This window comes from Oncorhynchus kisutch, linkage group LG26 (genome assembly GCF_002021735.2).
Source record: "Oncorhynchus kisutch isolate 150728-3 linkage group LG26, Okis_V2, whole genome shotgun sequence".
Classification (NCBI taxonomy): domain Eukaryota; kingdom Metazoa; phylum Chordata; class Actinopteri; order Salmoniformes; family Salmonidae; genus Oncorhynchus; species Oncorhynchus kisutch.
In genome coordinates, this window is record NC_034199.2 from 24,840,945 (window position 1) to 24,866,016 (window position 25,072).

At 41.2% G+C, this 25,072-nt stretch overlaps 1 protein-coding gene across 1 annotated transcript in view; it reads right to left on the reverse strand.

Moving 5' to 3' along the window:
• Positions 1 to 25,072, reverse strand: part of LOC109870918 (follistatin-related protein 1-like) — a 62,209-nt gene that overhangs the window by 21,072 nt on the left and 16,065 nt on the right. Inside the window, exons 3-4 of the mRNA XM_020461622.2 lie at positions 14,591 to 14,692; positions 3,056 to 3,185 (exon numbers count right to left, since the gene is read on the reverse strand). Of these exons, the coding sequence (XP_020317211.1) occupies positions 3,056 to 3,185; positions 14,591 to 14,692 (232 nt within the window). The remainder of the gene's footprint in view (positions 1 to 3,055; positions 3,186 to 14,590; positions 14,693 to 25,072) is intronic.

The window sequence follows — 25,072 nt, forward strand, 5'->3', positions numbered from 1 at the left end:
TCAATGTCCAGGCCAACAGACAGACACGAAGAGGTCATTGGGTGTACAGGTTCAAAGTTCAACACTAGGAGATAATCAGTCAGGTAAATTAAAGATGCGTATGGGACCATATGTGTCGCCTGTCGGTTCGCACATAGACTGACTGTCATGCCAACCAGAGTATATAGGCATCAGATAGAAATAGAGGTCAGTCGTGTGCTATACACCAGACCTGGGATAACTATAGTTTTAAATACGCTTGTTGGAAAGTAACCAATAGCTACATTTGAGGTGACTACAACTATTTGAATACAGATCTGAAAAGCAACTACTTAAAAAAAGACATATATTTGAATACAGATCTCAGAAAGCGACTACATTAAAAACATATTTGAATACAGATCTTAAGAAGTGACTACAATTCAGTAACTATTGGATTTGCTGCCTTCAACTAATGGCAGGCCTGTATCTGGAACAGCATGTTGCAGATAGAAATGTGATGAATAAAGCACACATTATGTCCTATACTAATCCAATCTATCTGACAGACATTTGATCTACACAATACACTTCTATCTGAACATTCTGTAAATGTCCATTCTCCTGAACAGGTCCCAGGTGTAGATAATAAAGTCAAACCAATCAACCAATGATATTGTGTACAGATAAGTATAAATACGTTGTGACAATATACTGCACAGCAAATTCTCCAGTGTAATTTAAAAACAATTATTAACACTGACAGTGTTGAGTCTGTGGACCCAAATAAACACTGGAATAGTGTTACATTAACACACTGCTTAGTGTAAAGCCTTATTCCATTATTTTAGAGAGTGTTTTTCTAGTAAATTGTAGAGTTACCACCCATGACTGTAACACTGCTTAGTGTAAAGCCTTATTCCATTATTTTAGAAAGTGCTTTTCTAGTAAATTGTAGAGTTACCACCCATGACTGTATTTGTTAAGGACAGAGGCTGTTGCATTCATCCATTTTTGGTCCTATGGACTTCACCAAGTGAGATCCGAAGCAAATATTTTATCATTATTTTTTTAAATGATTAACAAAATACCATACATGCAGTATTTCATAAGGCCCATGAAATATTTGGCAGCCATCAAATAAATATATTTTTTTGTTTCAAATAACTTGCATATATTCAAATAGCTTCAAATATTATTTGTTTTTTCTGAGAGGTATTCAAAATAAATTCAAATAGTATTAGTTTCTCTGAGACCTGTATTTGAATTTTAAAGGAAATACACTGAACAAAAATATAAACACAGTATGCAAGAATTTCAAAGTGTTCCTTAGTTACTGTTCATATAAGGAAATCAGTCAATTAAAATAAATGAATTAGGCCCTAATCTATGGATTTCACATGATTGGGAATATCACGATGGGGCGGCAGGGGAGCCTAGAGGTTAGAGCGTTGAACTAGTTACTGGAAGGTTGCAAGTTCAAACCCCTGAGCTGACAAGGTACAAATCTGTTGTTCTTCCCCTGAACAGGCAGTTAACCCACTGTACCTAGGTCATCATTGAAAATAAGAATTTGTTCTTAACTGACTTGCCTAGTTAAATAAATAAAGGTAAAAAATTCAGATATGAATCTGTTAGTAGCAGACACCTTCAAAAAAAGTTAGGGGAATGGATCAGAAAACCAGTCAGTATCTGGTGTGACTACCATTTGACTACTATCATGCAGCCTGACATATCTCCTTTGCATAGAGTTGATCAGACTGTTGATTTTGGCCTGTGGAATGTTGTCCCACTCCTCTTCAATGGCTGTGCGAAGTTGCTGGGTATTGGCGGGAACTGGAACATGCCGTTCTACATGTTGATTCAGAGCATCCCAAACATGCTCAATGGGTGACATGTCTGGTGAGTATCCAGGCCATGGAAGAACTGGGACATTTTCAGCCTCCAGGAATTGTGTACAGATCCTTGCGACATGGAGCTGTGCATTATCATGCTGAAACATGAGGTGATGGCGGCGGATGAATGGCACGACAATCGGCCTCTGGATCTCATCACGGTATCTCTGTGCATTCAAATTGTCTGTAGCTTATGCCTTCCCATATCATAACCCCACTGCCATCATGGGGCACTTTGTTCACAACTTTGATATAAGCAAGGTGATCATTTGCCCGCTGAAGTGGGTTACAATGCCGAACTGCAGTCAGGTCTAGACCCTGGTGAGGACGACGAGCACGCAGATGAGCTTCCCTGAGACAGTTTCTAGCAGTTTGTGCAGAAATTATTCGGTTGTCAGCTGTCTGGGTGTATCGTATCAGACGGGGTGAAGAAGCCAGATGTGGAGGTCCTGGGCTGGCGTGGTTACATGTGGTCTGCAGTTGTGAGGCTGGTTGGACGTACTGCCAAATTCTCTAAAACGACGTTGGCGGCTTATGGCAGAGAAATGAACGTTCAATTATCTGGCAACAGCACTGGTGAACATTCCTGCAGTCAGTATACCAATTGCACGCTCCCTAAAAACTTGAGACATCTGTGGCCTTGTATGACAAAACTTCACATTTTAGAGTGGCCTTTTATTGTCCTCAGCACAATGTGAACCTGTGTAATGATCATGCTGTTTAATCAACTTCTTCATATGCCACATCTGTCAGGTGGATGGATTATCTTGGCAAAGGTGAAATGCTCACTAACAGTGAACAGATTCGTTCACAACATTTGAGAAACAAGCTTTTTTGTGTGTATGGAAAATTCCTGGGATCTTTAATTTCAGCTCATGAAACATGGGGCCAACACTTTACATGTTGCTTTTATATTTTTGTTCAGTGTAGTCGCCAATAGTTTCCTTTACTGTATTCTCTATATTCGACTACCTTGAGTATTTGAAAAGTTGGTATTTTCAAATAAACAACAAAAGACAACTATTTTATGCCCAGGTCTGCTATACACACACAAAGTAAACAAGAAAGTGTGTGTGTGTGTGTGTGTGTGTGTGTGTGTGTGTGTGTGTGTGTGTGTGTGTGTGTGTGTGTGTGTGTGTGTGTGTGTGTGTGTGTGTGTGTGTGTGTGTGTGTGTGTGTGTGTGTGTGTGTGTTTTCCACACCCTGGCAGTGTCCATCATGAGCCACCTGGATCTTGAGGCCGGTGAGACAGGCATCTCGGTGGAGCTCACAGTGGTTGCGGTACGTCTTACTGTTACTGCCACACACTGATCGCTTGTGGGGCTTACAGCTCTGGAAAAGGAGAGGGAGAGATGTTTTAGCTACATAAATATATCATCTTGACTCTCTTAAAGCAGCAATCAGCAGTAGAAAGAATAACAAAGTACTTTCCCCGCCCTTGTTCCGTAAAAAGCTGATTGTTGGGTCTGGAGATGTACTACTCTAAAATTCATAGACAGAGCTATGGATGCAAGGACTGAGCATCCATGATATAAAAATAATCGTTTTAACCATGTTTGAGGCTATATAGTGTTTGTTTACATTTAATTTGGTTACAAACATTGGAGTAAAACAAACTTATATTTTGGGTTTTGATTAGGTATGGCAATTGAAAAAAGCTTATGAGGCATAAGGTGTATTCTTCAAGAATCAATGGGTACAATGATTGCCCCTTTAACGGTCACACTAACCATGTTCCTATCCACAGTTTTTATGCGAGTAAAGTTATACCATATAAAAAAAATCATGACAGCTGTGATGAAAACAGGACGTTAAGGAACAATTTTATCAATGCAGACAGATCATTTGTTGGTTCGACATGGTGGGATCTTTTTGTGTCTGTAAAATGTATTATGTGAGAAATGGCAATGGAAACGCCTTTATGTGTAAATATTTATATAATAACCATTATATCAAAGTAAACTTGGAATCCCACTACGACTCAGGAAACAATGCAGTTTAAATTAGGCTACAAAATAACGAAGTTATGATGAACTTCACAGGGTGGTGAAAGTGCAAGGTGATGATCTTGATGCTCCTTTCCAATAAATGTTGAGGGTCTTAATCTGGTGACATGATGATCAATGCTTGACTGCAGTTTTGACAAATAATTATCCATGATCTCTTCATGTAGACTAGCCTACCCGCACTGTCTCTATGAGCAATTGGCTGGAGCGCTGATGCCAAAACAAGAGTAGGCACATTTGCTATTTAACACAACAGTTTTTGTGACAAAACTATCAGTAGAGTTGAACATTAGATGGCAATAGATTGCAGATTTTTATCTGCATCAAGTCCACTGATTGGGAAAATGCGCATATTTTCTTTATGCAGATTTTTGAATATTTGCATGAAAAGCTGTCATTTGAAATACACTGGGCTGATCTAGACTCCAATGTATTTTCAAAATACTGTAATTTGTATTATCAAAATACCTATACCATTGTTTACAGCAGTTCAAATTTTGTGGCTCCACTTTCACCCTGCATTGATATCAGAAGTCTGATAGCACTATGGTGTGGTAAGAGGGTCTGCTAAATGAACTAAATATAAATGTTTTTGTAAAAATGTTGATAAATACTTTGTTGAGGGAAAATGTACTTAATATGATTGTGATATGTTGTCTCACCTACCTATATTAACATGAATGCAGTAATTATACGTCGCTCTGGATAAGAGCACCTGCTAAATGACTAAAATGTAAATCTAAAAATGAACAATTGCAAAGCATGCAGAGTATTATTCTAATAATCTATGCCCTGAAACAGGGCCAATAATAATATCCAGCGTGCGTTGCAGTTCATTTTGGTGTGTTCATTTTCACATATACATTTACATTTTGGTGATTTAGCAGACACTCTTATCCAGAGTGACTTGCTCAACATATCACAGTCATAGTATTTTGTAGTTTATTTCAATACATTGATTTTTATGGTATTTTGCCCATCCCTGCCTATGGAGCTAGTTAGAAACCATCAATAAATTACACATTGTATAGTGGCTTGCAAAAGTATTCATCACCCTTGGTATTTTTCCTATTTTAAAATTAGATTTGGGGGGGGGTTGTATAATTTGATTTACACAACATGCCTACCACTTTGAAAATGCAAAATATTTTTTATTGTGAATAAACTTGGCACATCTAGCCACTTGGATTTTTGCCCATTCTTCAAGGTAAAACTGCCCCAGCTCCTTCAAGTTGGATGGGTTCCACTGGTGTACAGAAATCTTTAAGTGTACAGTGTACAGCAATCTGTCACAGTCATACTCTGGACCTAGTTTTGTCCCATGGAATACATTTTGTGGCTCTTAAAGTTTTTCCTCATAATCCTGGACTATCGGACCACCAATTTATTACGTTTGCAATCACAACAAATAATCTACTCAGACCCCAACCAAGGAGCATCAAAAGTCGTGCTATAAATTCAAAAATCAGTTAACCATCTAACTGAGGAAATCCATTGAACCTTGTGCAATACCCTAGATGCAGTTGCACCCCTAAAAACTAAAAACATTTATCATAAGAAACTAGCTCCCTGGTATACAGAAAATACCCGAGCTCTGAAGCAAGCTTCCAGAAAATTGGAACGGAAATGGCGCCACACCAAACTGGAAGTCTTCCGACTAGCTTGGAAAGACAGTACCGTGCAGTATCGAAGAGCCCTCACTGCTGCTCGATCATCCTATTTTTCCAACTTAATTGAGGAAAATAAGAACAATCCGAAATGTCTTTTTGATACTGTCGCAAAGCTAACTAAAAAGCAGCATTCCCCAAGAGAGGATGGCTTTCACTTCAGCAGTAATACATTCATGAACTTCTTTGAGGAAAAGATCATGATTATTAGAAAGCAAATTACGGACTCCTCTTTAAATCTGCGTATTCCTCCAAAGCTCAGTTGTCCTGAGTCTGCACAACTCTGCCAGGACCTAGGATCAAGAGAGACACTCAAGTGTTTTAGTACTATATCTTTTGACACAATGATGAAAATAATCATGGCCTCTAAACCTTCAAGCTGCATACTGGACCGTCTTCCAACTAAACTACTGAAAGAGCTGCTTCCTGTGCTTGGCCCTCCTATGTTGAACATAATAAACGGCTCTCTATCCACCGGATGTGTACCAAACTCACTAAAAGTGGCAGTAATAAAACCTCTATTGAAAAAGCCAAACCTTGACCAAGAAAATATAAAAACTATCGGCCTAAATCGAATCTTCCATTCCTCTCAAAAATGTTAGAAAAAGCTGTCGCGCAGCAACTCACTGCATCCCTGAAGACAAACAATGTATACGAAATGCTTCGGTCTGGTTTTAGACCCCATCATAGCACTGAGACTGCACTTGTGAACTACCTTTTAATGGCGTCAGACCGAGGCTCTGCATCTGTCCTTGTGGTCCTAGACCTTAGTGCTGCTTTTGATACCATCGATCACCACATTCTTTTGGAGAGATTGGAAACCTAAATTGGTCTACACGGAGAAGTTCTGGCCTGGTTTAGATCTTATCTGTCGGAAAGATATCAGTTTGTCTCGATGAATGGTTTGTCCTCTGACAAATCAACTGTAAATTTCGGTTTTCCTCAAGGTCCGTTTTAGGACCACTATCGCTTCCACTATATATTTTACTTCTTTACCTATTTTACCGCTCCATTTTTATGGAATGGTCTGCCTACCCATGTGCGAGACGCAGACTCTGTCTCAACCTTTAAGTCTTTACTGAAGACTCATCTCTTCAGTGGGTCATATGATTGAGTGTAGTCTGGCCCAGGAGCTTGAAGGTGAACGGAAAGGCTCTGGAGCAACGACCCGCCCTTGCTATCTCTGCATGGCTGGTTCCCCTCTCTCTCCTGGGATTCTCTGCCTCTAACCCTATTACAGGGGCTGAGTCACTGGCTTACTGGTGCTCTTCCATGCTGTCCATAGGAGGGGTGTGTCACTTGAGTGGGTTGAGTCACTGACGTGAACTTCCTGTCTGGGTTGCCCCCCCCCCCCTTGTGTTGTGCCGTGGCGGAGATCTTTGTGGGCTATACTTGGCCTTGTCTCAGGATGGTAAGTTGGTGGTTGAAGATATCCCTCTAGTGGTGTGGGGACTGTGCTTTGGCAAAGTGGGTGGGGTTATATCCTGCCTGTTTGGCCCTGTCCGGGGGTATCATCGGATGGGGCCACAGTGTCTCCTGACCCCTCCTGTCTCAGCCTCCAGAATTTATGCTTCAGTAGTTTGTGTTGGGGGGCTAGGGTCAGTCTGTTATATCTGGAGTACCTCTCCTGTCTTATCTGGTGTCCTGTGTGAATTTAAGTATGCTCTCTCTAATTCTCTCTTTCTCTCTCTTGGAGGACCTGAGCTCTAGGACCATGCCTCAGGACTACCTGACATGATGACTCCTTGCTGTCCCCAGTCCACCTGGCCGTGCTCCTGCTCCATTTTTAACTGTTCTGCCTGCGGCTATGGAACCCTGACCAGTTAACCGGACGTGCTACCTGTCCCAGACCTGCTGTTTTCAACTCTCTAGAGACAGCAGGAGCGGTAGAGATACTCTTAATGATCGGCTAAAAAAAGCCAACTCACATTTACTCCTGAGGTGCTGACTTGCTGCACCTTCGACAACTACTGTGATTATTATTATTTGACCATGCTGGTCATTTATGAACATTTGAACATCTTGGCCATGTTCTGTTATAATCTCCACCTGGCACAGCCAGAAGAGGACTGGCCACCCCTCATAGCCTGGTTCCTCTCTAGGTTTCTTCCTAGGTTTTGGCCTTTCTAGAGAGTTTTTCCTAGCCACGTGCTTCTACACCTGCATTGCTTGCTGTTTGGGGTTTTAGGCCAAGTTTCTGTACAGCACTTTGAGATATCAGCTGATGTAAGAAGGGCTATATAAATAATTTTGATTTGATTTTGATTTGATTTAAGTCATACCACAGATTCTATATTGTATTTAGGTCCGGCCTTTGACTAGGCCATTACAAGACATTTAACCTGTTAGGGATAGGGGGCAGCATTTTCACTTTGGATGAATTGCGAATGAATACGAATTATTTCGTATTTCTGTTGACTCCAACATGGCGGAGAAATATTGTTACGTCTTAGCGCCGTTTTAGATTATTGCATGGTATGCTTTTTTCGTAAAGTTTTTGTGACACAGCGGTTGCATTAAGAACCAGTGTATCTTTAATTATATGTAAAACATGTATTTTTCGTCAACATTTATGATGAGTATTTCTGTTATCTGGCATAGCTCGCTGTAATTACTCCGGATATTTTGGAGGCATTTCTGAACATGGCGTCAATGTAATCCGAGATTTGTGGATATAAATATGCATATTATCGAACAAAACATAAATGTATTGTGTAACATGATGTCATATGAGTGTCATCGGATGAAGATTATCAAAGGTTAGTGATTCATTTTATCTCAAAGTCTGCTTTTGTGACTATCTTAGGCTGGGAAAAATGGCTGTGTGTTCTTTTGGATTTGGTGGTGATCTAACATAAATATATGTTGTCAAATATTTTAAAAATCGGACACGATGTGTAGATTAAAAAGATGTTTATCTTTCATTTGCTGTATTGGACTTGTCAAAAAAAAATATATATATTTTTGAATATCCCGTGCTGCCTTTTCAGCAGAATGTTGGGGGGGGGGGGGGGTTACGCTGGTGGAATACATGCAGTATAGAGAGAGGGTTTCACAGTAGAACAAATTCACTTCTTTTGACATCACAGAACTTGAAAACTATCCATGTTTTGGAGAATGTGTAAACAGTCGGTGGAGTAGCCAGCTACGACCCAGTCCGTTTTGTTTCATTTTGTGACATCATGAAAGACAATACAGCCACATAACCATAACTCATAAGGTTTGAGTCTAATTATTGTATAAAATGAAGGAGTAAAGATGAAACTATTTGTGAAATTATGTAAGGTGATGTTGAACCATTAATGTGACAGAATTGTATTCCCTCCAAAGTTTAACTTAGTCACTGGCCCGCCCCGTGAGAACAGACATGATCTGGCTAATGGGACAGCCCTTTTCTACTGTTCCGAACAAATCCCCCACCTGGAGAGATCCTCTTGAACCATGTGTACCTCGACCATCGAGGGGGCGAAGGTTTGATTAGAGACCACAAAACCTCAGTATAAGCTAAGGTTGTAATGGTTGTTGAATTCCTAACCAAACCACGTGGAGTATTGGCTACACGGCGGGAAATGGTTAAACTCTGAGACTATCGATACCGACAGAATAAGAGCAAATCTTCGATACTAATTACTAGTCTGCAGCTAGGAATTATGTTGACCTGGAATGCGAAGACCAACAACTGCCGAAACAACTATTCTATAAGAACATTTCTGAATGGGACTCTGACGTATCCATTCTAACCACGAGAGACTTCTTGGAAGCAGATGGAGAGACGAGCCAATGAACTTTCCAACAGAAAGCCATTCTGCCACAACTTTGGAAGTATGCTTGGGGTCATTGTCCATTTGGAAGACCCATTTTGTAACTTCCTGATGTCTTAAGATGTTGCTTCAAAATATCCACATAATTTTCCAGACTCATGATGCCATCTAGTTTGTGAAGTGCACCAATCCCTCCTGCAGCAAAGCACCCCCACAACATGATGCTGCCACCCACGTGCTTAACGGTTGGGGCGGTGTTCTTCAGCTTGCAAGCCTCCCTCACCCTTTTTCCTCCAAACATAATGATGGTCATTATGGCCAAACAGTTCTATTTTTGTTTCATCAGACCAGAGGACATTTCTCCAAAAAGTACAATATTTTCCCCATGTGCAGTTGCAAACTGTAGTCTTGCTTTTTTATGGCGATTTTAGAGCAGTGGCTTCTTCCTTGCTGAGCGGCCTTTCAGGTTATGTCGATATAGGACTCATTTTACTGTGGATATAGATACTTTTGTACCTGTTTCCTCCAGCATCTTCACAATATCCTTTGCTGTTGTTCTGGGATTGATTTGCACTTTTTGCACCAAAGTACGTTCATCTCTAGAAGACAGAATGTGTCTCCTTCTGGAGTGGTATGACAGATGCGTGGTCACATGGTGTTCATACTTGTATACTATTGTTTGTACAGATGAACATGGTACCTTCAGGCATTTGGAAGTTGCTCCCAAGGATTAACCAGATTTGTGGAAGTCTACAATTTATTTTCTGAGGTCTTGGCTGATTTCTTTTGATTTTCCCATGATGTCAAGCAAAGAGGCACTGAGTTTGACGGTAGGCCATGAAATACATCCACAGGTACACCTCCAATTGACTCAAATGATGTCAATTAGCCTAACAGAAGCTTCTAAAGCCATGACATAATTTTCTGGAATTTTCCAAGCTGTTTAAAGGCACAGCCAACTTAGTGTATGTAAACTTCTGACTAACTGGAATTGCGATACATTTAATTGTAAGTGAAATAATCTGTCTGTAGACAATTGTTGGAAAAATTACTTGTGTCATGTACAAAGTAGATGTCCTAAAAAACTTGCCAAAATTATAGTTTGTTAACAAGAAATTTGTGGAGAGGTTGAAAAACAAGTTTTAATGACTCCCACCTAAGCGTATGTAAACTTCAACTGTATAAAAGGTTCCACAGTTGACAGTGAATGTCAGCGCAAAACCCAAGCCATGAGGTCGAAGAAATTGTCCGTGGAGCTCTGATACAGGATTGTGTCGAGGCACAGATCTGGGGAAGCGTACCAAAACATTTCTGCAGCGTTGATGGTCCCCAAAAACAGTTTGTAACCACCAAGACTTAGACAGGGCTCTAGAGTTCCTCTGTGGAGACAACAAAGGAGTGGCAGGTAGTTTGCCCCCGGTGATGCGTTGTGCAGACCGCACCACCCTCTGCGGTTGTGGGTGGTGTAGTTGCCATACCAGGCAGTGATACATCCTGACAGGATGCTCCCAATTGTGCATCTGTAAAAGTTTGTGAGGGTTTTAGGTGACAAGCCACATTTCTTCAGCATTCTGAGGTTGAAGAGCGCTGTTGAGTTTTCTTCACCACGCTGTCTGAGTGGTTGGACCATTTCAGTTTGTCCGTGATGTGTACGCCAAGAAACTTAAAACTTTCCACATTCTCCACTGCGTTCCATCAATGTGGATAGAGGGGTGCTCCCTCTGCTGTTTCCTGAAGTCCACGATCATTGCCTTAGTTTCGTTGACTTTGAGTGAGAAGTTATTTTCCTGCACCACACTCCCAGAGCCCTCACCTCCTACCTGTAGGCTGTCTCATCGTTGTTGGTAATGAAGCATACTACTGTTGTGTTGTCTGCAAACTTGATGATCGAGTTGGAGGCGTGCATGGCCACGCAGTCATGGGTGAACAGGGAGTACAGGAGGGGGCTGAGCGCACACACTTTTGGCCCCCTGTGTTGAGATTCAGCAAAGTGGAGATGTTGTCAATGAACAGCATTCTTACATAAGTATTTCTCTTGTCCAGATGGGATAGGGCAGTGTGCATTGTGAAGGCGATTGCATGATCTGTGGACCCATTGGGGTGGTATGCAAATTGAATTGGGTTTAGGGTGACAGGTAAGGTGGAGGTGATATGATGCTTGACTAGTCTCTCAAAGTACTTCATGATGACAGAAGTGAGTGCTACGTCACGATAGTCATTAAGTTCAGTTACCTTTGCCTTCTTGGGTACAGCAACAATGGTGGCCATCATGAAGCATGTGGGGACAGCAGACTGAGATAGGGAGAGATTGAATATGTATGTAAACACACCAGCCAGCTGGTCTGCGCATGCTCTGAGGACGCGGCTAGGGATGCCGTCTGGGCCGGCAGCCCTGCGAGGGTTAACACGTTTAAGCGTCTTACTCACGCCGGCCACGGAAAAAGGAGAGCCCACAGTCGGTGGCACTGTATTATCCTCAAAGAGGGCAAAGAAGGTGTTTAGTTTGTCTGGAAGCAAGACGTCGGTGTCCGTGACATGGCTGGTTTTCTTTTTGTAGTCCGTGATGGTCTGTAGACTCTACCACATACGTCTTGTGTCTGAGCCGTTGAATTGCGACTCCACTTTGTCTCTATACTGACATTTTGCTTGTTTGATTGACTTACAGGGGGGAATAACTACACTGTTTGTATTCGGTCATATTCCCAGTCACCTTTCCATGGTTAAATGCGGTGGTTCGCACTTTCAGTTTTGCTCGAATGCCACCATCTATCCACAGTTTCTGGTTTTAATAGTCACAGTGGGTACATCTCCTGTGCACTTCCTTATAAACTCACTCACCGAATCAGCATATAAATCAATATTATTCTCTGAGGCTACACGGAACATGTCCCAGTCCGCGTGATCAAAACAATCTTGAAGCCTGGATTCCGATTGGTCAGACCAGCGTTGAATAGTCCTCATCACGGGTACATCCTGTTTGAGTTTTTGCCAATAGGAAGGGAGAAGCAAAATGGAGTCGTGGTCAGATTTGCTGAAAGGAGAGCAAGGGAGGGCCTTGTATGCATCGTGGAAGTAGCAGAGTAGCAGTGATCCAGTGTTTTGCCAGCGCGAGTACTCCAATCAATATGCTGATAGAATTTAAGTAGCCTTGTTCTCAAATTTGCTTTGTTAAAATCCCCAGCTACAATACATGCAGCCTCAGGATATATGGTTTCCATTTTGCATAAAGTCCAGTGAAATACCTTGAGGGCCATCGTGGTATTGGCTTGAGGTGGGATATACACGGCTGTGACAATAACCAACGAGAATTCTCTTGGGAGATAATACAGTCCGCATTTGATTGTGAGGAATTCTAGGTAAGGTGAACAAAAAAAACGTAGAATACCTTTTTTGTTGTTACAATTACACCATGAGTTGTTAATCATGAAACATACACCTCCGCCCTTCTTCTTCCCGGAGAGATGTTTATTTCTGTCGGTGAGACACACAAAAAATCACAGGGTCTGTACTGACTCCGACAGCATATCCCGAGAGAGCCATGTTTACGTGAAACAGAGTATGTTATAATCCTTGATGTCTCTCTGGAAAGCAACCCTTGCCCTAATTTCGTCTACCTTGTTATCTAGAGACTGGACATTAGCGAGTAATATACTCCTAAGCAGTGGGTGGTGTTGCGCCTCCGAAGTCTGACCAGAAGGTCACTGCACCTGTACATAGCTCATCTGTAAACAGCCCAACCAATCTACCTCATCCCCATACTGTATTTATTTATTTATCTTGCTCCTTTGCACCCCAGTATCTCAACTTGCACATTCATCTTCTGCACATCCTACCATTCCAGTGTTTAATTGCTATATAGTAATTACTTCGCCACCATGGCCTATTTATTGCCTTACCTCCCTTATCCTACCTCATTTGCACATGCTGTATATAGATTTTTCTATATACAGCATTTCTTATTATTGATTGTATGCTTGTTTATTCCATGTGTAACTCTGTGTTGTTGTATGTGTCGAACTGCTTTGCTTTATCTTGGCCAGGTCGCAGTTGCAAATGAGAACTTATTCTCAACTAGCCTACCTGGTTAAATAAAGGTTAAATAAAAAATACAAAAATAAAGAAGGCCACTCCATCCTCCTCTTCTGCGGCCAGGTTTTTTTGGGTCAGCCTCTGGAATCAGTTCAAATGCCCTGGGTGGTTCGGTCAAAGGATCCGCTTCGGGAAAGTCGTATTCCTGGTCGTAGTGATGGTAAGTTGGCATCGCTTTGATATCCAATAGTTCTTCCCGGCTGTATGTAATAACACTTAAGATTTTATAGGCTAACAATGTAAGAAATAATACATTAAAAAAACTCAATACTGCAAAGTTTCCTAAGGATTAGAAGTGAGGAGGCCCTCTCTGTCGCTGCCATCTTGCCTTTTGTTTATTTTCAGTAATAAGGCCTGAACTTATCCTCTGTAGCAGAGGTAACTCTGGGTCTTCCTTTCCTGTGGCGGTCCTCATGAGAGCCAGTTTCATCATAGCGCTTTATGGTATTTGCCACTGCACATGTAGAAACTTTAAAAGTTCTTGAAATTTTCTGGATTGACTGACCTTCATGTCTTAAAGTAATGATGGACTGTCGTTTCTCTTTGCTTATTTGAGCTGTTCTTGCCATAATAGGGCTATCTTCTGTATTCCATTCCTACCTTGTCACAACACAACTGATTGGCTCAAACACATTAAGAAAGAAAATAATTCCACAAACAAACTTTTAAGAAGGCAGGCACACCTGTTAATTGAAATGCATTCCAGTTGAATACCACATGAAACTGGTTGAGAGAATGCCAAGAGTGTGCAAAGCTGTCAAGGCAAAAGGTGGCTACTTTGAAGAATCTCAAATATAAAATATATTTGGATTTGTTTAATACTTTGGTTACTACATGATTCCATATGTGTTATTTCATTGTTTTGATGTCTTCACTATTATTATACAATGTAGAAAATAGTAAAATAAAGAAATACCCTTGAATGAGTAGGTGTGTCCAAACTTTTGACTGCTACTGTGTATATTTAACATAATATATGGGGGATTGGAAAATATGCAGACAATTACACTGATAGAAGCCACAATCTATTTGCAATATTAAAGCTGATCTAACCCTTTAAAAAAATGTTGAGCTTAGTGCCACTGTTGATGAGAGTCACATGAAAAAGGTCCTGACTTTTCAAACATTTTCTTGGTTTCCTACATTGCCGGGACATTCTGGTGACTTGTGGTCCTGATAATGAACACACACACACTCACACACACACGCCTCACCTCTATACACAAGCAGCTGGGCTCTCCCTTCTCAGCGACGACACACTCTCTTCCTGCTCCACAAAACACATTGGCACACACTTTACTCTTACTCTGCACCTCCTGAGGAAAGAGAAAACACACATTGTTAGTGCTGAAAACAAACACACAGCTTCGGCACATGAGCACACTGTCAGCACAAACACACACAGATGGGTAGTACTTCTGTTACATGTATTTTAAATAGGTATTATAATTACTTCTGAGTATTCTGTATGTTGTATTGCACTGGGCTGAACTTACATTCCAATGTATTTTATAAGAAGATACATTGGAATGCTGTACTTTGTATCCTATTTCTTTATAGCTAACTAAATATAAATATATTTGTAAAAATGTATAATTTCAAAGAATGCTGTGTATTACTCGAATGATCTCCACCCCAAAACAAGGCCAATGACAATACCCAGTGTGCTTTGTAATTTTCACATATACATTTAGGTAATTTAGCAGATGCTCTTATCCAGAGTGAAAACTCATTCAACTAAGGTATATAAATAACAACATATCACAGTCATAGAAAGTAAGAAGTTTCTGAAACCGTTAATGAGAATGTTGTTGCTGTTCTACAAAATACATGTATAGTAATTAAGTACAATACTTTGCAGAAGTATATTATATTTAATTTTGATACATTGGTCTTTAGGGGCATTTGCAGTTGTATTTTGTTGTATATGCATGCACACACCCCCACAAACACACACACAGGAAAAAATATGGCATTTACATGTCTCAGACACAAGGCGTCACTGTTGCCCCATTCTCAGAAGAGCCAGTGTTCTTCAGAATAGAATGAGTGGTTTCACATGTAGGGTTTGTAGGAGTTTCAGTGGGCTCCTATCACACTCCCTATCAGGATACTATCAGTTTCGCTGGCGCAATCACATGAAAGAGACAGCATAACTCAGAACCCCTCAGGAACCACAACAAAACATTCAGCAAACACACACACGCGCACAAAAACAAGCACACAAACGCACACACGCACACACTGTAACAAATTGCTTGTGAATTTACAGCCAAAAATTTACAGCTATCTACTGTAATTATATATTAATGTACAGTACTGTAAAGAGCAACACATTATGGGGGCTCAACGGCATTCCACTACACTGCTATACAATTTTACAGTAAAGCACAGTATTACCTGTTCTGCTGTATATTCACAGCAACATACTGTGCATTATGGTGTATTTTGGTAAAATGTTGTTGGAAGGGAAAGAATCGCTGGCTCCTTAACATATTTAGAGCCATGCCTTGTAAGGGGCTATATTTGTTGCACCTGTTCGTGAGAATACTGTACTAATTGAACTGATATGTGGTATTACTGGCCTAATAGTGGCAAACAAATATACAAACATGCATGCTGATAACTGCCTTACTAGAGGGGCACAATTTTTGTTACAAACTCCCAGAAGACACGGTGGCTATCTCATTGCCATGACAACGGGTAATTGTCCTTAAATGGGGCCAAAGCAGTTCCCTTCCAACAGAGCACAGACAGGTTCTCTCTATCTCTACCTGAGTGAAGGTCTCTCACATTAATTCCTGTTTGTGGCAGCTGTTAGTTACCATGTCAACTACGTCATGCTCACCTCAAGAAACGACATAGTGTAAACAGGAAGTGGCCTGTAGTAAAAGCCTTAGCCAACACAATGTGGTGATAGAGACAATTCTTATATTAGTAATAAGTCAGTTAAGAACAAATTCTTATTTACAATGACAGCCTACAAGAGCCAAACCTGGACCAATTGTTTGCCACCCTATGGGACTCCCAATCACAGCTGGTTGTGATACAGCCTGGATTGGAACCAGGGTGTCTGTAGTGACGCCTCTAGCACTGAGATGCAGTGCCTAAGACCGCTGCGCAACTCGGGAACTTGAGTGTAGTGTACTGATTCGTGATGGCATCGCTGTGGGGACCGAAATTCTCCAAAAGTCCCCACAAGGATAGTTAAACAAGGAAAATGTCTCCCTTGTGGGGCCATTTCCCACATCCCCATGAGGACAAAGGCTATTTTAAGCTGATGGGTTAGGCTTAGGTTTAAAATTAGGGTTAGAAATAACATAAGGGTAAGGGGTTAGTGGTTAGGTTTGGGTTACGGTTAGGGGTTTGGGGTTAGGGACAATATGATCTTTAATGTAAATACATTCTAGGTCACCACAAGGATAGAAGAGCTGTGTGTGTGAATAGTAGGAAAATACGAACTGTATATGTATTCTGTGGAGAAGATATGACCTCATACAGAACACACACAAACAGTCTTTGGTTTTGTTCATTCTCTTTATACTTGTAAATGTTTCTATTGCTCTTTCTTTCCATTGTTTCTCTATTTCTGTGCCTTTGTCTCTCCTGAAACAAGGGCAGTATACTTGCCAAGTCCAGTTCATTATGAGCAACAGGCCAGCCAATCACCAGCTGCCAAGCACAGCTCTGGGAGTAGCCTTACAGCCCTCCCAACTACCCCCTCCCTCCCCATTTTCACTGTGTGTGTGTGAGTGTGTGTGTGTTTAAAACAGGGTGTATCCACATCTGGAGTCTGAGCTGTGTTTTCCTTTGGGTCCGTTCCCATGGTCTATGTAATTCTTACCCCACCCCCTCCTCGGGTACCCTGTTCTTCGCTCTCCTCCCTCCCCTGTGTGTTGTGTTAGCGCGTGCGTGTGGGTGAGTCATGGAATGTGGGAGAAATCCCTGAAGGCTCCTGTGACCTGCCATCTCTCCAATCAGCCTTTAGGAAGCTAATGACAGGCTAACATGGAGGTCATATGGGGGCAATACAGCCTGTTGTAGTGTACCAACTACTGACCCTTACCTGAGAGAGAGAGAGAGGAGGGGGCTAAACAGCCTATTGTAATGTACCAACTACTGACCCTTACCTGAGAGAGAGAGGAGGGGGCTAAACAGCATATTGTAATGTACCAACTACTGACCCTTACCTGAGAGAGAGAGAGAGAGGAGGGGGCTAAACAGCCTATTGTAATGTACCAACTACTGACCCTTACCTGAGAGAGAGAGGAGGGGGCTAAACAGCATATTGTAATGTACCAACTACTGACCCTTACCTGAGAGAGAGAGGAGGGGGCTAAACAGCCTATTGTAATGTACTAACTACTGACCCTTACCTGAGAGAGAGAGGAGGGGGCTAAACAGCATATTGTAATGTACCAACTACTGACCCTTACCTGAGAGAGAGAGGAGGGGGCTAAACAGCCTATTGTAATGTACTAATGTACTAACTACTGACCCTTACCTGAGAGACAACCATTTGGTGGAAAGGCATATACACACACACACACACACACACACAACCCTGTTTGGTGTAAAAGTTAAAACACACTCACACATCCCCCTTCCACACAAACCACAGCTGAGGTCATACTATAATACTTCTTCAAATGCCTCCCTGAGGGTTGGTGGAGTAGTGGTCCATTCAGACAGTTAGCTACAGATGGCCAGAGACCAGAGAGAGGAGCCTGTTGAAACCTGCAGTCTATCTCTCTCTGATAACCCTAGCAGAGTAATGGATGTGCTGATGTTGCTTAGTTTAGTCTAGCTCCAGCTACACCTCTCCAAATATCGCCTGCAGGACCACCTTTCATTTTAGCTAAGAGAGAGCAGTTTTTGTTCCACCAGCTCTGAATGGGTAGTTTCTATGGTGACAGGGGATGTGAGGCTCAGAGAGACGCATGTCTTACTGTCCTATTGACAGGGAGAAGGTCAAGCATCACCTAGGATTACAGTCATACCAGAAATATATACATTCATATACACAACTAGCATACACATGCATGCATGCACACACACACTGAGGCTCTTAAAATATTGAGTTAAGTAATGGCCTTTGTTTATTTGAACTGATAACGTAAAACACAATCTGTCCAATCTGAGCCAATAGCAGCCAAGAGCTGTCTGGGTGATTAATGATTGGCCAATAATAAACCCCCAACTGAGCCAATCGGAAATCAGAGCTGTCTGAGTGTGATTAATGATTTGCTTATGAATGTATATTGATCAGCCTTTAAACATTTTGAGGCACTACAATCTCACTAGTCCCTTCCTTCATATCTCCTTTCTATCTCCAGGTGAGGGAAGTGTATTCAGACATCACAGCTCTTCTCTACCATTCTCCGTCACTCTAAGCCATGTAATACATTTTTATTAGAAATGAAAAGCTGAAATGTCTGGAGTCAGTAAGTATTAAACCCATTTGTTATGGCAAGCCTAAAACAAATTAGGACTAAATATTTGCTTAACAAGTCAAATAATAACTCACACCTATTTATCCTGATTTTTTAATGACTACCTCATCTTTGTACCCAACATGTACATTTATTTACACATAAAATATTGACACGGTCTCTCAGTCGAGCAGTGGTTTTTTAAATATATCTTTCTCCCCAATTTCGTGATATCCAATTACGATCTTTTCTCATTGCTGCAACTCCCCAACGGGCTCAGGAGAGGCGAAGGTTGAGCCAAGCATTCCTCGAAACACCAAACCGCTCTTTTGAACACCCGCCCGCTTAACCCGGAAGCCAGCCGCACCAATGTGTCGGAGGAAACACTGTTCAACTGACGACCGGTATCAGCCTGCAGGCGTCCGGCCCGCCACAAGGAGTCGCTAGAGCGCGATGAGCCAAGTAAAGCCCCCACAGCCAAACCCTAACCCGGACGGTGCTGGGCCAATTGTGTGCCGCCCTATGGGACTCTCGGTCATGACTGATTGTGACACTGCCCGGGATCGGACAAAGTTTCAACCACGAAGACCATGGAGTTTTTCCAATGCCTCACAAAGAAGGGCACCTATTGGTGGATGGGTAAAAATAAAACAAAATCAGACATAGAATATTCCTTTGAACATGGTGAAGTTATTAATTACACCTTGCATGGTGTACCAAAACAACCAGTCACTACAAAGATACAGGCATCCTTCCTAACGAAGTTGCCGGAGAGGAAGAAAACCTCTCAGGGATTTCACCATGAGGCCAATGGTGACTTAAAAATATAATGCCTGTGATAGGCAAAAACTGAGGATGGATCAACAACATTGTAGTTACTTCACAATACTAGTCTAATTGACAGATTGAAAAAAATGACGACTGTACAGAATAAGAATATTCCAAAACATGCATCCTGTTTGCAATTAACACCAAAGTAAAACTATAAAAAATGTGGCAAAGAAATGTACTTTATGTCTTGAATACAGAATACAAAGTGTTATGTTTAGGACAAATCCAACACAACACATCACTGAGTGCCACTCTTCATAGGAAGAAAATTACTGATGGGAGAAGGAGAGGACAGAGAGGGAGAAATGATAGGAATTGAGCCGTAGAAAAAGAGTCAGAAACTGGAAGAAAAAGTGGGGATGGGTGAGAGGTCTGAACTTGACTTTATGTCCTGAACACAAAGAGTTACGTTTGGGGCAAATCCAATATGTCACAGAGTACCACTCTTCATATTTTCAAGCATGGTGGTGGCTGCATCATGTTATGGGTATTTTTTTAAATTAACTAGGCAAGTCAGTTAAGAATAAATTCTTATTTTCAATGACAGCCTAGGAACAGTGGGTTAACTGTCTTGTTCAGGGGCAGAATGACAGATTTTTACCTTGTCAACTCAGGGATTCAATCTTGCAACCTTTCGGTTACTAGTCCAACACTCTAACCACTAGGCTACCTGCCACCCCATGCTTGTCATCGGCAAGGACTAGGGAGTGTTTTTAGGATAAAAAGAAACAGAATAGAGCTAAGCACAGGTAAAATCCTAGAGGAAAACCTGGTACAGTTGGCTTTTCAACAGACATTGAGAGACAAATTCACCTTTCAGCAGGGCAATAACCTAAAACACAAGGCTAAATATACACTGGAGTTACATACCAAGACAACATTGAATGTTCCTGAGTGGCCTAGTTACAGTTTTGACTTATACTGAAACTCTATGGCAAGACTTGAAAAAAAAAATGCTGATATTGTACAATCCAGGTGTGGAAATCTCTTAGAGACTTATCCAGAAAGACTCACCTGCTGTATTCACTGCCAAAGCCCATTCTAACATGTAAGTACTCAGGGGTGTGAAAACTTATGTAAATTAATTATGCTGTATTTCATTTTCAATACATTTGCAGAAATGTCTAAAAACATGTTTTCACTTCGTCACTATGGGTTATTGTGTGTAGATGTGTGAGAAAAAAAATATTGAATACATTTTGAATTCAGGTTGTCATGTAATAAAATGTGGAATACGTTGAGGGGTATGAATACTTTCTGAAGGCACCGTATGCCCATATAAAACATATAAGTAATATACATACAGTACCAGTCAAAGTTTGGAAACACCTACTCATTCCAGAGTTTTTCTTTAGTTTGACTATTTTCTACATTGTAGAATAATAGTGAAGACATCAAAACTATGAAATAACACATATGGAGTCATGCAGTAACCCCAAAAATGTTAAACAAATCTAAATATATTTTATATTTGAGATTCTTCAAAGGAGCCACCCTTTGTGGGGCATCAGTCTTCATAATAATGTTCATTGATGAAATGTGCAACCCCATGAATAGCAAGTGTTGATGTGTGAAGAGGTCATCTCTGTAGTAATGTTAATGCATGTATGAATTAATAATGAATATTAACATTTACTCTTCTCATTCCAGTTGTGGATTTTCTTCTTTTTTTGCAGAGTTCACAACCTACTACACTTGTGAGAAACAAGTTTTGGTTTATTTAATAAATAAATAAATACATGTTAATTGTCTTATATTTGGAGTGCTCAGTGTGAGCAATGAGACTCTGTCTGGTTTCTCTGATAATGTTGAGGGAGCACGCTCCTGAGCATGTGTCTGATTTCTCTGTCCTGATAAAGTTGAGGGAGCGCGCTCCTGAGCACGCATAGCAGTACCTGGCAAACTGCTCGGAAAATGTTTGTTTTTTAACATCCATAGCGAATTATAATATATTATAATTAGAGTTCCTCACAGTAAGCTATTTAAAAATAATATGAAAAAAAACAACCATTCAGTTTTCAAACAATTAAGTATGTTTTCAAAATGCATTTGGCTTCAAGCTCACATTGTAAAGTGGTGGGTAATGCGCTGATAGTCTGTTGCATGCACTTGAATGGTGAACGAGCCAGGCTTCAATTACCAGTTGAGAAATAACAATAGTAGGCCTAGCTTTTTTTAACCGTGCACCAAAACAGTTTTCTAACACAATTGCATTCAGAATGGTTGCCAATGAATGAGCTTATAAAAGCACATCTTTTATTCCAGCAGCAACAAGCTGAGGAGCTGCAGGAGAAATCCAGCTCAAAATAGGCTCTGTATGCTGTGCACATGTGATAGTTGTGTTGGATCAATGATACATGATGACTAACGAAAATACACACAGGCCAATTTTATTACAATATATTATGCAAATTGACCTATAGATCGATAAGCATGATGGTCAAATGTATTTACATCGACTGGTATTTACATCGATGAATAAAAAGCATTATTTTGCATTGGGATTTATTTTTCACCTGGTCATTTTTTGGCCGGCAACAGTTTTATTTATCGGCTAAAAATGTTTTTCTCTAAAAGCCAGCAATTGCCGGCTAACGGAAACCCTGGCGGCCTGCGAGCCTGCAAACACAGATCATTAGAGCAGGAAGTATGATATAACGTAGCACCATAATAGCACCGTATATGGAATGGGAGGTGACATAGTTAGAAGAAACCAGTGTACACCCACACTTCACAGTGGGGGTTTAATTTCATAAAATGGGATTACTTCTGCAACTGGTTTACTTTCTCGTTGGACGCGTGCTTCCACGTGCACATTTGTGTGTAATGATCCACTTAGTCAGCAGTTCGATTGATGCTTCCTGTTGTGGGGTCACTTTCCCACCTCCATTAGTCCCTTCCCAGGATGCACCACTGCACTCATTAGCATACAGAACATTGATAGCCAGTTTAAAGCAAGGATAAAACCCATCCCCCGACTCCTTCTCTGCTCTCTCTCTTTTCACCTGCAACAGAATCTGTAACTACCTTTAAAACAACAGTATTGCTAACCGCAACCACAGTAAAAGGCCAGTGAGATTAGTGTTAATCAATGCTATACTTAAGCAATAAGGCATGACGGGGTGTGGTATATATGGCCAATATACCACGGCTAAAGGCTGTTCTTACGAACAATGCAACGCGGAGTGCCTGGATACAGCAGTTAGTCGTGGTACTGTACATTGGCCATATACCACAAACCCCCAAGGTGCCTTATTGCTATTATAAACTGGTTACCATCGTAATTAGAGCAGTAAAAATAAATGTTTTGTCATACCCATGGTATACGGTCTGATATACCACGGCTGTCAGCCAATCAGCATTCAGTGCTCAAACCACCCAGTTTATAATTTGAATTAACAAACCAATGCCCATACACATACACCCCTTTACAGAAATGTGTAAGGGGAGTTTAAACATAATGGCTCACAGACTCTCTACAGCCCATGGATGACATCATGCCTATACACCCCTCCCAATGAAACATTCATAGCTCTCAGACACATGTTTCTTATTAAACTCCAACAGGGGGGAGGGGGGTGGAAAGGAGAGCGAGGGGAAAAAAGAGCATGAAGGAAAGGTACTGTACATACTGTAGGGAACAAGAGAGGGTAAGAATATGAATAAAAGGGAGCGTGGCAAAATAATCTGAAGAGAGAGGGAGAAAGAGGAAGGGAGGGAGGAAAAGAGTCAGACCAAGAGGGGAAGAGAGAACAAGTAGAAATTGGTTGGGTGCTCAACTGTGCCTCTGTCAATGTCTATTGGGGTTTCTCCGGAGCCAAAATCTCATAAATATCTGGGTAAGAGGGACGTTCCCCCAAACTCCCTCCTCCGTCCCCGTTTCCTATATCCCTCCCCTCCCTGCTTCTCTACACAACTCCCAGCCTCCCCAGGGTTGTCCTAGCCTATGCACACAACTCAGACCCAGTCCAAACCAGGCCAGAGAGAGAGAGAGAGAAGAGAGGAGAGGACCTCTGCTCGGCTAAGGGACACATTGGAGGATAGCCCAGAGGAAAAAATACTTTACAGTTTTAATTAGAACGTTTTATAATCATTTGGAGGAATATTTGTTTTCAACGACAGCTCCTTAATTTCTAAATGTCTACTTATAATTATCCTGAAACTGACCTGTATCCTACAAAGACTGCATATCGATCTTCACACTTTTGAGCCTAAGTTCCAACTAATCAGGCTTTCATCATACCTTTACTCCACTGAGTTCTTTTTAAAGGAGTTATGGAGGGAACCCCTGCTGAGCGACCAGTAGTGAACTGAAATGACTTGCAGTGCATTAGACACCACACTACAGCATGACAGGGATTTCTCATCCTCCTCTGAGATGAAACGCCTGGTTCCTATTCCATGCATTTATATTGGAGTGAGAGAGGAGTGATGTAGCTGTGATGAGGAAACAGGGTAATATAGGAAACAGCTACAGAGAGAAATGACATCCATACACACAGGCTCTCTGGTCGTCTTTGTTCCATACACATTGGCCGTGTCTGAATACTTGTACTTGCGTTCTAAATAGCAGGCATTTTGGGTATCTGAAATAAAACATTTGAAATGAAATGCATTTTTTTCAGTATGTGTCACGTCTACTCCCGCTCCTCCCCTCTGGTAGTCGATCTCCATCGGTACTGGCATCCATCATTACGCGCACCTGCACGTCATCATGAGGCACACCTGGACTCCGTTTCCTCACTTATTAATGTCCCTATATCTGGCACACCCTTAGGTTCTCTCCCCATTCAGTATTGTGTCTGTGTCTAGGTTAAGACGCCACTACGATGTTGTTTTGGTCCATGTTTGTTGGTTTATTAAACCTGCTTCTCGACTCTTAGCGTCTTCTTTACAATACGCTTTAAATACCAGGATGTCATACTCATTTAGGCTTTTCAGCTAGTAGAATTCACTGGACATTATTGAGGAAGGGAATTGTCTTTCCAGACCCACATGTTTTACAACAGCTGATTATCTGATTATCTTAAAAAAAAACAGAATGCCAGGAATCAACGCAATTGCACAATTGACTACACATCTCAGTATGTATGAGACAGTATGTTGACATTTTTTTGCTTACTGCATTCGTTTTTACTAAACAATACATTCTAAATAGTATGCAGTACGATTAGTACATAGTATGTCATTTTAGGAAGTAGTAGGCGAGACAGACTTCGGACATGGCCACAGACCGGTGTTTGTGTCTGGTTCTCTGGCCAAATGGAGCGAGAGAAAATACCATCGTGTATTGATCTGTATTTGTTTCTTGGAGATGTTGTTTTCTTATGCACGTATCTGGAATGGAATCCTGTGTGATGTCATTATAAAGCTGCACATTCCATATCCCTTAAGTCCATGAGATTCAAGATCGTGTCAAAAAGGAACAGAAAA